Raw genomic sequence first — 13,295 nt, 5'->3', positions numbered from 1 at the left:
CCATCCTGCTTATGACCGGCACTTCGTCCGGTACTATCTCTTGTCAGTCCTGCCTGCTCACACTCTGCTGCTACTGAAAAACAGCCTTTGTCGTACGACTTACTCATCATAGAGCATTCAGTCAGCTGCTACTAAGGAACCATCCACCCTTAACACTTAAGCATTGCTCCTGGACATGTGTATCAGTAGCTACAACACATTTAACACACCGTAGCCACAGGACGACTCCTCTTCTCTTACTCATACTCTTTGTTAGTATCACTATTTCCTTTCCTCTTTCTGACACACAAGGATATTAAAAATGAAGGTATTACAAATTACATCACTTTTACTAAATACTATTAAGGTAGGCTTACTTGTGTACATTAGGAAGATAAAACATGGGACCTATCCTGCACTGGAAGTTGCAACAATAGCATGATGCCTGTCAGTGTCTCTGGCCGTGTTCTTGCTGTGAACATGCAAACTCACATCACAAAGGAGGCTCAGGTGATTCCCTGAGTATTACTTTTTAGCTGCTCTTTGGTAGCTGGCTGTAGCACACAGAGTGTAACTGAATTTTCCCACAACCCCTGTAGCCAATCAGTCCAAAACAGCATAAAGTTTGACTTCGGTCTGGTTGATCCCACTGGTGAACTCCGCAGACATTAGTCATTATTTTCATGCTCTCTGTGCACAAAATATCCACAGAAGTGTGATGACACATTCTATCCAGCAATGGCAGGACATTATCCCTCTGTACCATGCTAGTCTATGTTAATGACCTTGTTCCATGCTCACACAGTACCCAACCTTTTTATTCCTCAAAATTGAGCAGACTTGCAGCAGAAATGTCAAGATTTTAGAAGCATTTTAAAACTTTTGTAGAACTTTCAAGGGTTATTTTGTCTTTGGTTCATCTAACACCAATATATATGAATTAGAGATCAAAAAGAGTCTACTTTAAAGCTAACTACTTGCATTTTTATACAGCAAACAAAATTACATTTCACAATATTGAGACTTTGTAATACTTTTACATACTATTAAAAAAAGAAAGACATATGAATGCCAGTTCAGTCAGATCAGGGGCTTTATGTGTTTTGTCACGCCACTGGTCTAAAGTTAAAGAGGATAAATATATAGCCCTGTTTAGCAATAAAAAGCTGACTTATTCATGATTCTGTACACACTATTAAATAGGTACACATGCCCAATAAACACCTATGCCAACAAGCAATGTGTGTGAGTGAGTGTTAATAGTTGTGTGCTTATATGCTGTTATGCACTGCATTTATCTCATCATTTTAAAAACACCACCCGCCAGTTTAATCACTCCTCCCAACACTTCCAATGCTTCCAATGCTGGCTACAGTTCAAGTCTAATATATTCTAAAGGGAGGAGGGATAAAGTGAGGCCCTCACTGGAAGCAAGAAGGGCGATGCAAACAGAAAGTGGGATGCGTGCAAATGAGATGCAGCAGTCAGGTATTTATGATGCTGGGTAATCACCGAGGGAATTAAGCATTTAACCATGCGCATGTTATGTGTGTATCATTAGCATCGTTTAGATAGATTTATCTTCTATCAACACAGACGATCCTGTAGCATGAGCTGTATGTCAAAACAGGAATGAGGCTGTGCTGTGTACAATGAGGATGTACTATATACCACCTAAATCTTTAATTCAATGTTTGTATGAAATACAGTATGAATTAGGGGTAAAGGTTTACAAACAAATGCAAATTTCTTAATGGTACTGACCATAGACTGTAAATAAAGATGGATGTAGCCTCTGTGATGTCACCCATAGTTTTCTCAAGAGCGGTTGTGAAGCTCAGAGTGGGCTTTTTTTGCATCAGGCTGTAAACATGTTTATTTCTGCTATAAAGTTGAACATTTTTAACATGGCAGTCAATGGGGATTGACTCACTTTTGGCGCCAGCCTCAAGTGGCCATTCGAAGAACTGCACTTTGTGGCACTTCTGTGTTTGCTTCATCTGTCAGGCCCGGAGGTTGAAGCTCGGTACTGACATAACATCAGAAAACTTGTAGAGTGATTTTAGTTTGATTCATTTTAGTGATTTTTAATTTTTAGTGCTGCTAGACTGGATTCCAAAACAAATAACTGTCATTACAACACACAGAGGGGGTGTGACTTTGTTCTCTGCTCAGGACACCGTAAAAATATCGTTACACAGAAAGTAGCTGTTCGCTGCTATATCATTGTTTAAAATCTCATTTACAAAACCTTTAAGGACATAAATACACTAAGAGCTGAACAAATATATGTGTTGGGTGCTTCTGTTGGAGGAGATGTTTTGGTTCTTACCCTTACTGGTATCATCACATCACATATATAGTTATGTTATCCCTATCTGCAAAGCAATGTGACGTTATTTACCAGCTACCCATGTAATTCAGTGACAACAATCTTTGTCACATGACTTGTTTTATGATTGGTTTGGACATTTAGCATAATGCTGGGCAGGAATGCTCTCAAGTGAAATTGCTCTTTACATGCAGTACAAATCTTGCAGTGATCAAACCACAAGACTCATTTGGTTTTCAGGATTAATGTCAAGTTATTCCACTGGTGTGCAATGACTTTTATCACCCACCCCCGACACGCATAGTACAAGATACTTTATCTCTCTTCTCTCTTACATTCAGGGCCTGTCCTATCATGTTTTCATGCTGCCTGTCTTTCTAGTGTTGAAAATCTCTCTTCTGCATTTTGCTGCGTGCTGTACATCTTCACCTTTCTCCTCTCTGGTTTAGGAAGAATTAGGATTATTCCTTTGAACTGACAGTAAACATAAACTAAACAACTAAAAATCACTATGATAGTCTTCACACTCACACTCTTCAGTGACAATGCAGAATCCTGTATTTTCTTGTCTCTATATTGTTAACCTTTCCTGGCTCTTCATCTGGACCATAGTCAGGAAGTGCAGGGGAGACTTTACGTTCTGCTCCAGGGCAGAAGTTGACAAAACATGGCTTGGATCATGAAGAGCTACAGCATTTGTTTACTGACAGATAACCTGACCTGCACGTACACTGCACTGCTACGTTTACAGCTATAGTGCTAACATCAAACTGTTAATGCTCCAGTAACCAGCCTCACCGTCAGATATCAATGTCTCTCTCTCTCTCTCTCTCTCTCTAACACCCACTCACTACGCACACATCCTTATGCACTGAGCTGGGAGCTATGCTACTTGTGTAACAATATGCCTTCCCAAATTTCTCAAACTTACTGCAGATCTTGCTCAGAAAAGCACAGAGTAATTTGCTTGTTTACTTGCTACTACCTGGAAAGAAAAGACTGTTTAAGTAATTTTCTAAAGGTTCCCTTGTAAGCAAGTACAGTTTTCACACGCATCTGTGTTTGTGTATAATAATGTGTGCAATATCATAACTGATCTGAGATCAGTGGAAGCTGAGTCAAGGGTAGCTTGGCAAGCACACTAGCTATAGCTAGTCACTGTCAAACATCCCAGGATTATTCACAATGAGCATGCACAAACATCCCAAACATTCTGCTCCCCCCTCTGCTTGACAAGCCCCGCCTTTGTCAACATGACATGGCCGACAAAATGGTAGATACAACAGCTGGTAGTCATCTGAGGTTCCAGAGACAATAACCTACTGCAGCCACAAGATAGCAGTGATTACCAAATCCTTTATGGGACAGAGCACTGTTCTGAGATGTAAGGGGAGATATCGCTTCCACCTGGGTATCATTCTATTCTAAGTCTATTTTTAGCTTTAATGTAAAGTACTGCTGCCTTGCTTATCATGATGGAACTGCCTTACACTACCACACATTTTATATGAAAAAACAGCCAATGCTGACATGTAAGAATTCAAATTTGATCCCCTTATCTCCTACATTTAATATGATTGGTTAACTGTAACTTGAATTACAACACTATTTGAAAGATATGAAATACTGCAGATAATTAGATTCAAAACTTGTTGAACCTGTGATGACTGAAAATATATGCATGCGACAGCCTCAGAGACTGATGCCATTTTGTCCTTACGGTTGATTTCACAATACAACCAAACTGTGTGTTCTCAAAAATGACAAGGTCAAATGTTGGCAAACGTTGGCCTGAATATGAATGCTTTTCACTGAGTAATGAATAACTGCTTTGATGCTTGCACCTGGTCCCCTGTATTCAAAACCTGTCACGGGAGTCACCCGACTCCAACATTTGTTTTACTAACCAGTGATTTTACATGTGTCAGTGGTCCTTTTTTTGAAAGTGAAAATGAATTACAAAAGGAATGACTTACCTTGCGAATGCCTTCTTTTGACTCTTCAACATTATTATCCCCTCCTCCAGTGCGGTTAATCATCCGCCACATCTGGGAGTACATGGGATCTCTCTCAAAGGGGTTCATAGCTTTGGAGCGCACCTGATCATATACTGCAGAGTCCAACACTGTACCATAAGGCAACTCTGTCTGCTTGGATAAGTCCTGTAGAGACCTAGAGAGAGACAAGTGGTGAGAAGAGTTAGTATACACATGGTTTCTAGCCATCCATTCATTTTACCTGTGCAACAAGTACCCACAATAACAATAACACCAACTTGCACTAAATTCTCATCTACTGCAGTGATGACACTCTCTAACATGGCTTTGGGGTCAACAGCCTCCCCAACAATGTAAACGAATGAGGAGTTGATCCTTCTGTACAATGGCAGTCCACAGTAATGAACTAGTGATACATTGTGATTGTAAAATATAACCAGACCCCACGCTTGCACATTCGAGTGGTAAAAAGAGGTAGTATTCACATCGATGGAAGAGGGAATTTAGCTTCTATGACAGCGGCAGTTATGGGGTAATGATGTGATTATTCAGGGAGGTTAGAGTTCAGGTAAACTTAAGGACACTTCAACAACACAGGGTATTCAGCCTTCTGCTCACTCACAACCCCTGGAAGCTCAACTGTATTCCTCACCGAACATTATTCAATGTACATTTAGGACAAAATCAGCATAACACAGATCTACTGTATGTAATGATGTCCACAAAAACAGACAAAACACAAAAAAACTTGTTTGACACAGGGGTGAAAAATTAAAACACTGAAAGCATTTGCACATCCGATGACCTGATTAAATCCCTAGAACTCTGGTGCTTCTGTCTCGGCACTCTCATGTTTGCAGGAGGGGATGTGGTGTTGATGAAGCCTTTGTTATTGATAGATGGATCTAAACTCTCCATGGGCCAACAGAGCTGGCATCAACATGTAATTGACATGGAATAAAAATAGAAAGAAATGGGAATGGCTATGACAAACTAATGAGAGAATAATGAGGGTGGAAAGCAGTTTAGACAGCAGCACTTACTCAGTTCACAGTGTTTGGCTAACTGCAGACAGCTGATATCTACTATGATACTAAGACAAAGGGGGACACTATCAAAGAAGTGGAAATGACAAAAAGCACAAGTCAGTCTGTCTTATACTCTTTTTTTTTCTCATTTCCTTCTCTCTCTTCCTTTCTTCTTGCTCTACCCCTCACCCATAAATTGCCACCTCTGGGGAAATACACAAGCTATTGTTAATTATAACACAACAATGCTAGGGTTGCCTCTCAAAGAGTTTGGCCGCTGAGAAATGTAATGGAGAACCATTACAGGAACTAATTACTGTTTGTTTGTTAAATGGCTGCTACATACCACCCATGGATTTGAGAGACACACATTTGTGAAACAAAACATACACACATAAACACTCAACGTGTCCTGCTTAATGAAGAACAACAAGTGTACAGTATCTTACTTCATTAATTCAGCTGTAATACACCCACAAACAGATTCAACAATGGGCATAAATGTAAGTGGGTACTGTTTGAACTATTACAAGGCTGCTCGCTCAGACAAAAACACATGCACGCACACATATACAAAATAACACATTGACACTTTTTATGGAAGGTCATTGCTCTTTTGGTTCCTCTCTCTCATGCCCTCTCTGCCCTGCTCTATGGAAAAAAAAAAAGATTTTAATGAACTTTGCTGTGAACATGAATCTTTTATTGCCGTCAATTAATCTTTGGCCTTAATAATCTCCCCTCCCCACCACTCCCCTGTGAATATGCTCGCCTGTCAGCACACTCTTTGACCAGGATTCCCCCTTTGTGAATTGGTTTCACTGGGTAGTAATTCTAAGCTCGTTATTCAATGGTGTGTGCATGTGTAGGATAGAGAGAGAGAGAGAGAGAGAGAGAGAGAGAGGGAGGGAGAAATATTTCAACTTTAGATTTTACTGAGACAAAACATCCAGACTGAAAGGCTTTACAGTAGTGTCAGTGATTATAGAAATATATTTATGTCAAAAAAATTTGGTTAATAATTAAACAAGATAATGAGATAACTGAAGAAGAAGAGAGGTAAGAGAAGTGAAAGTCAAATGCCCAGACAGCATCTCATTTAAAGAAGGAAAAGTTAAAGATGGAGTGGGGAAAAACATAAAAGTCTATAATACGTAATTTCAATCAAACAATATTAAATGCCTGGTTTGAATAAAAACACTGACATTTGTTGTCTCACGATATATTATTGTGTGTGCATTGTCTCATGGAGATATGCATTTATGAATTATGTGTTTAATTGTGTTTTTGTGACTTTCTTGTGTAAATTTAATGTCCGTGCGCATGTGTGTGCGCACACACTTGTCTTTCTCTCCTGTGTATATGCTAACTCATTTTGCAACCAATTATATTTCCCCTAAGCAGCTCAATGAGCAAGTAAATGGAGTGAACAGCAGCCAAATGTATCTTGTGACAAATAGTCAGTGTATGTGTGTGTGACTGTGAGAGGGAGACATTGAGAGAGAAAGGCTAGAGAGAGATCATTGTAATTGCATTTTATTGAGAGTATATGTGTGAGTAATATATTTGCTTTGGATTATTTGGTCTTCCTCCTTGAAAGATAATAACATGGTAATAACATGTTTGTAGGGAAGCAAATTTAGCAAAACTAAAAACTGTCTAACCTTTAATGGGAACACAATCAAAAGTTGGTGGTTGTCATTTCAGCTGTTCATTCATTTATTTATTATTTTGCTGTAACATCTTGGGTTGCTCTGCCACCTCAGGTTTTAAAATAGTTTCTTTTTTGCAGAGTCAAACTGCAAACTGGGTATTTCTTTCTCAGAAGCCAAAGGACAAAGCTGATCTTGGCTCTTTGATTCTGTATGGAAATTAATTTGGGTAAAGGCTGTAGAGCCTAAATCAGTTTGTTAAAGTATGAACAAAATGACTGTTGCAGCAATGCAGACAGCTGTGCGACCTGAAACAACAAGCAATCTATGTGGGCTGAAGCCAACTAATGTAGCAGCTAAACATGTTTTTATAGTAAGCTTACCAAGTTTTCAAACTGCTAATTACTATTATTTTTTATCATTATTATTATCATTTGATTGTTTGTGACCTGTGAAGTAATTCAACAGTATATTGGGTTTTATTTGTATGTATTAATCTAACTCAAGTACTGGTGCCGTAAGCAAGGCTTTACATTTACTCATCTGGGAGATGCTTTTGCCCAAAGCAATGTGCAAATGAGTTACAATCCAAGCCACAGTACAGTCAAATCAGATTTCACTCCATTATTATTCCATATGTTATTGTTGGTCGCCATCAAGCAATATCATTTTATGTTGTTACTTTTTCTGTGATTGAGTACATTTTAATCCTTTTCTTTTAATGGCTACTATAAACTGTACAAGGGACAGGGCTATTACAACCTTTCTCAACAGAGGGTGATAAAGTGATAGTGTGACAGTCACTCTTGACTTCATGAGCCTTTAAAAAAGACTCATGAGGCTTTTAAATAAGCAAATGAGCTGCTGTCACTTTGCCGTCTAAAGCTGACCACTGGGAAGCAAAAAAATGCATGCATACATGCAGAGCAGTCGCCTGCCAACATGAGCCTCAACACGCACACACAAACACGCACACACAAGCATGAAAAAAATAAAAAAACACACCTGATTGACTTTATTGGCAATCTTTAGCAACCATTAAATATGACATCTGCCGTATGAGATTGGGCCCTCTCTTCCCTCTCTCAACAGGTGCTGCCTCTTTTCTCCCTTTTTTACCCCTTCGAAATCCATTTCTCATTCTGACTCATCGCCAAAACCCTTCCCCTCTCTCTGCATTTCTTTGCTCCTCCAGTCTCTTTTTTCTACCCTTCCTGCCGTCCTTTGTCTCCTAACCTCTGCCACTCCCCTCCCCTTTCCTTCTTAATCATTTTCATCTTTTCTTCCAAGTGCTTCTTCTCTTCACCTCCACTTTATAATGTTTATACCGTTTTGTCTCCGGCTTTGTATGTCGCACTCGCTCTTTGCTACTCTCCTCACTGTTTTCCTGAAGGATTCACGCTGAAATTGAGGGAAAACATCCAAGCGTGAAATAGTCCAGAGAGGCTTCTGAACGCTCACTTGTTATTTCATTTCCAGGATGAAACAAGGGCATTAATACTTAAAAACCATGTCTGTCCTGATGGCTCACTAAGACTTCCCTGGCCTTCTCTTCCTTTTCTGCCCGTGCATTTGCTTGCTTGCTCTTTTCCATAGCAAACTAATTCACCCTCTCAATCAGTCACATGCAAATGCAATCACTCTCATCCTATCTGGGTAATATGTTAAACATGCATTAACAGATAAAAGTGCACATTAATCGCAACATCACAGTCTCCTTTTTTTCACTCATCTACTCGCTTCATCTTTCCATTCAAGGTTTTGTTATGCTTTTCCATTGCTCTCAGTTTATTCTGGATGTGTTCCCTCTCACCACTCATCCCATCACCCATCTTTGGAGGCCCAAGGCCATGTTGGTGCTGCTGTTTAGGTGGTAATTATGCCATTAATGACCCCAAAAGAGTCAACACATTAAAAATAATGCATTAAAATTTATGGAAATCCTTAATTAGCTCAATGGATGCTGAATGAGGCGGCAAACTGAGAGGCAAAACAAGACAGGCGGAAAAACAAAACAAAAAAAACAAGACGGTTAAGACAAAAGAAAATAAGAAAAGTGATTCTTTCTTCATTTTCCAAGGGAATGGACAGAGGGACTTCAATAAAGGAAAAATAAACTGTGAAGAAAAGAGAAAGGAGTCAAAGGTAAACCAAAGAAAAAAACGAAAGGGGTCTGCCAAAGACATTAAACAGAGAGAGGAAGACCACTACAGAGAGACAAACTGACAGAAACAAATTAAGAGACAGATAGTGATTAGATTCAGAGAAATAAATGTTGTTTATTCCAAAGCTAAGCACAATTGACTGTGGCACTGCCGGGCATAGTGGATGCTTTGGCATGCTGATTAGTCCAATGAGAGATGAGCGTTTCCTAGTGCCACCAGGAGAGAAGCTGGCAAACATATTATCACAAGGATAGATAAACAGAGGGCACAGAGCTTAGGGAAATAATATGTGTGTGTGTGTGTGTGTGTGTGTGTGTGATAGCAGAGCAATGAGAGTAGAAGGCTGCCAGTTTCCTTGATACGTTCTCCGCAACCAACCTGAGAGAAACATGCAAAAACACTCTCTTCTCACTTTTGCTTTTGCCTCATTTTCTCTCTATGTCTTTATCTTTAGTATCTACACACACATACACACACAGGCATGCGCGCACACACACATACGAAGATAGATACAAACTTGAGGCATACAGGAAATTACCATCCTATGATGGGGTGAAGAAGGAGGAGGTGTGAAAGGATTGATAAAGTGGAAGGATAGGGTAGTAATTGTGTGTTTGTGGGTGTGTGTTGCCTGCCTAGTAGAATTGATTTCCACACTGAGCAATAGACAAGTAATGACAATTTGTCATGTACACACAATTGTTCTCAACTCCGTGTTGAGTATGATCTGTGTTTGTGTGTGTGTGTGTGTGTACAATCTGGATACTTCTGTGGCCTGCGGTTACCTTTCTTCACATTATGGAGCTGGTGCATCTGTGTTGATGTAATGTTCAGCTTTAAAGTAAAACAAAATATGATCAATATTGGTGATGTGTAGGGTGGATTGGACACTTACTGTATAGAGTTCTCTATGCGTGTGATGGTGAGGAAGGCTGCTAGATTGGCGGTATATGAGGAGATGACAATTAGAGCAAACATCCACCAAACACCCATCATCATCCTCGTAGCTAGAGTGGTATAGGGCACCTCTCCACCTGTAAAGAAAGAAAGAAAGAAAGAAAGAAAGAAAGAAAGAAAGAAAGAAAGAAAGAAAGATGTTAAACAAATGCATAGTAACAGAAAAAAGACATCAGCTCATACAATCAACTCTTTGCTGCAGGAGAAAAAGCTGTTGGAACAGCAGAGCACATCCTGAAAGATTATGTTTGGATTAACAGATCTGATCTGATGCTTTGGCACAGATCTGATCATCACATGGCTACATAAAGGGGGAGAAACTGCAGAGAATTAAGAATTGGATATATGCTCTTCAAAAGAACACACCTTTGAGATATGATAATATTTATATATTGAAGTAAAGCTGGCCTGCGCAGACTGTCTTCAACTCTTTGGATATGTCTTAATGCAGTCACTCTCAAAACACCAGCTGGCATAACTATTTTGTAACCTGCTATTGCAAATTAAACTGATAAACATCTTTAATCAACAGAATGCACAAATGTTGTCAGGCCTTCCCATTAGGATTTAATGCTGCCTGTAGCACACTACAATGAAAAGTGGCTTGTCCGTTTGCAAATATAAAACCTCTTTATCCCTGTCTTGTGTTATAAACAGCTTTTGTTGCCTTGTCCCCTGAAATCTTGTTGTGCTACAGTAAAAAAATCTAACTGCCTCTGCTTCTGTGAACTTCAAAAATGGCTGTCACGCTACCTTTGGCCCTCACAAGAATAATAACTAACATTTACCTTTAGCCTTCCCATACTTCTCCGGTAGAGTGTGTGCTAGACCCTCTATTCAAACACACACTTACTGATAGTATTGCATTTAGACACATTTGGGTACGCTTACCCAATATACACACAAACACATGCAGTAATGATTGATTTGCAGCCTATGAGCTCTTACTCGCTGCCGTTATTGTAGCCTGACAGAAATTAGCCCCATTCATCGTTGTAGCAGGGGATCACAGCTACGTCAGCTCAGACCAACAGGCACTCTCCTCGCCCCCACCTCCTCCAGCCAAGACTCAATAATATATGTGACACCCACATAATCCCATGTTCCCTTTCTCTCGCTCCCCTTCTCTTTCTCCACTGCATTCTTGCTTTTGCCATCTTCCTCTCAGGCCTTTTCTGCACTGCTGATAGCATTTGATTTAATTCAAACTGGTTATCTCTCTCCCTCTCTCTCTTTGGTTTTACTGTATCTTTCTCAAGCAATACATACATTTGCTGTTCACATCAGGTTTTATCACAAGCCCGGAGGACGAATAATGTGCAGCTCCTACTGTATATTTAGTTTAAATAATCCCTGTGCCATGTTTGCCTGTGTCTTATTCCCCCACTGGTCTTTCCTTTGATACTGTAGGCTTTCATGTAGAACAATACGACATCTTGACTTCTGTTATATGTTGTTGATATTAGCTGGTCTTCTGTAGTTAAGTGAATATTTTCTCTGCATGTACAGTGGTAATGAAATCATTTTTTAAATTTCACCTGCCATATATTTTCATCAGGTATTCTAAGTGGGATTGACGTGTTTTAAAAGAATTGAGAAAACATTCAAAGACACATTTAAAAGAAAACACACAATATACACGCAATAAAGACTGGTGCTGTCTTTTGTGTGTATTTCTTTCTAACTGCTTTCTCATCTAACTTGAGCTTTTTCTCCAGATTTCAAAAACTTGCACTTTGGTCTTTTAGATGGCTCTGTAAATAAATATAGAAAATAATGCAGAGTACCTTTATTTTGTTTAAGTTTTGTTTAAATTTAAGTTAATGCTGTTAACTATTCATAAGATACAATTGTGGATTTGAATTGGGAAAATGAACTGAATCTTTTCCAAGGATAAATGCAACCAGCAGGCAGAGATGCTTCTTTCCTCATAACGTGGGCTGCCAACAAAATGTCCAAATATATGCCAAACCGTGACTGCAGTATCTTGGACTTCAATAGCTTCTAAAACATGACCTTTGTGAATCATTCCACCCGCAAAAGGTATTTTGGGCTTTTGGGTTTCATACCGGCAATATCCATGGAGGACCGATTAAGCTATCAGAAAAAAACCTATTGTTGAGTTTCAGAACAATTTTCATGTTGATTTCTGGCTGCACAAGTGACTTTTATAAAATTTTTAATGCAGCTGGGAAAATGGCTCAGTTCCGACATTCGAATGTTCCAAAATTTGAAGGTGAGTATGCTTTGGTTAGTTTTTATAGTTCTCTCTCTGTCCCAGGACAATGTCTGAATCAAATATAGATCAACTGCAACTGACTTTTTGAAAAGGTCATTTTGTTTTCTGCTCTTAATACGTGTGTGTGTGTGTGTGTGTGTGTGTGTGTGTGTGTGTGTGTGTGTGTGTGTCTGTGTGTGTGTGTGTGTCTGTGTCTGTGTGTGAGAGAGCGATTGGATTTTGATTTAATATTTTTTATATATTTATTTCTATATTTAAAGGTTCTACTATGGACTTAGATACCAGATCTTAAACTGTTGTTTGTGGGCGTTTGTCTCACTCTATGCAGCTGCTCATGTTACTGAACATAAAGCACACCTGGTTTTTATGGTGCCATGCATTCTATTTCTACTGTTGGCTGTTCAAATTTTCCTGAAGTGAAATTACAGTGTACTTACTTTTAAAATACTTAAGTATTCAAACATACATTTTACTTCACATCAACACATTGTTGTATTGTTACAAGGTATTGACAGAACCTGAGGACTTGAGTGAATTTTCTTCAACATGGCCAACATCACAAAAAAGCACTGCTACTTTTGAGTTTACAGTGCTGTTTAGAGACAGAACATGATCATTACTTTTACTTATGTTGTATGACACTGTGTAACATTGTGTTGACACTAAGAGGGCATGATTCATCAGCGTCTCACTTGCTCTAAAGTCTGTTTTAAGATTATCCAACAACAGGAATAGGCAGACAATAAAAAAGACTCTTTACTGTTTATTTATTAATCTTTTTTTTGAGAAATAATGGACGTGAAATATGAATGCACAAGTTACTGAACTTTTACAGCCATTACCATCATATAAGCTGGGTACTTGCAAACAATGTATTGCCCTATCAATTCATCTCTACTACAGTATAAGGTCTCATTGGAAGCATCGTTCATACTGTGCACTGTGA

General features: G+C 39.1%; 1 protein-coding gene across 1 annotated transcript in view; it reads right to left on the bottom strand.

The window, feature by feature from the left end:
• The window catches only part of grid2 (glutamate ionotropic receptor delta type subunit 2), a 470,927-nt gene that overhangs the window by 56,461 nt on the left and 401,171 nt on the right, over window positions 1-13,295 (bottom strand). The window contains exons 12-13 of the mRNA XM_022757812.1: window positions 10,049-10,187; window positions 4,288-4,483 (exon numbers count right to left, since the gene is read on the bottom strand). Of these exons, the coding sequence (XP_022613533.1) occupies window positions 4,288-4,483; window positions 10,049-10,187 (335 nt within the window). The remainder of the gene's footprint in view (window positions 1-4,287; window positions 4,484-10,048; window positions 10,188-13,295) is intronic.

Source organism: Seriola dumerili, unplaced genomic scaffold, assembly GCF_002260705.1.
Source record: "Seriola dumerili isolate Sdu_G_001 unplaced genomic scaffold, Sdu_1.0 BDQW01000290.1, whole genome shotgun sequence".
Lineage (NCBI taxonomy): Eukaryota > Metazoa > Chordata > Actinopteri > Carangiformes > Carangidae > Seriola > Seriola dumerili.
Note: the sequence above shows the minus strand (reverse complement) of the source record. Positions and strands in the feature narration are given on the sequence as shown.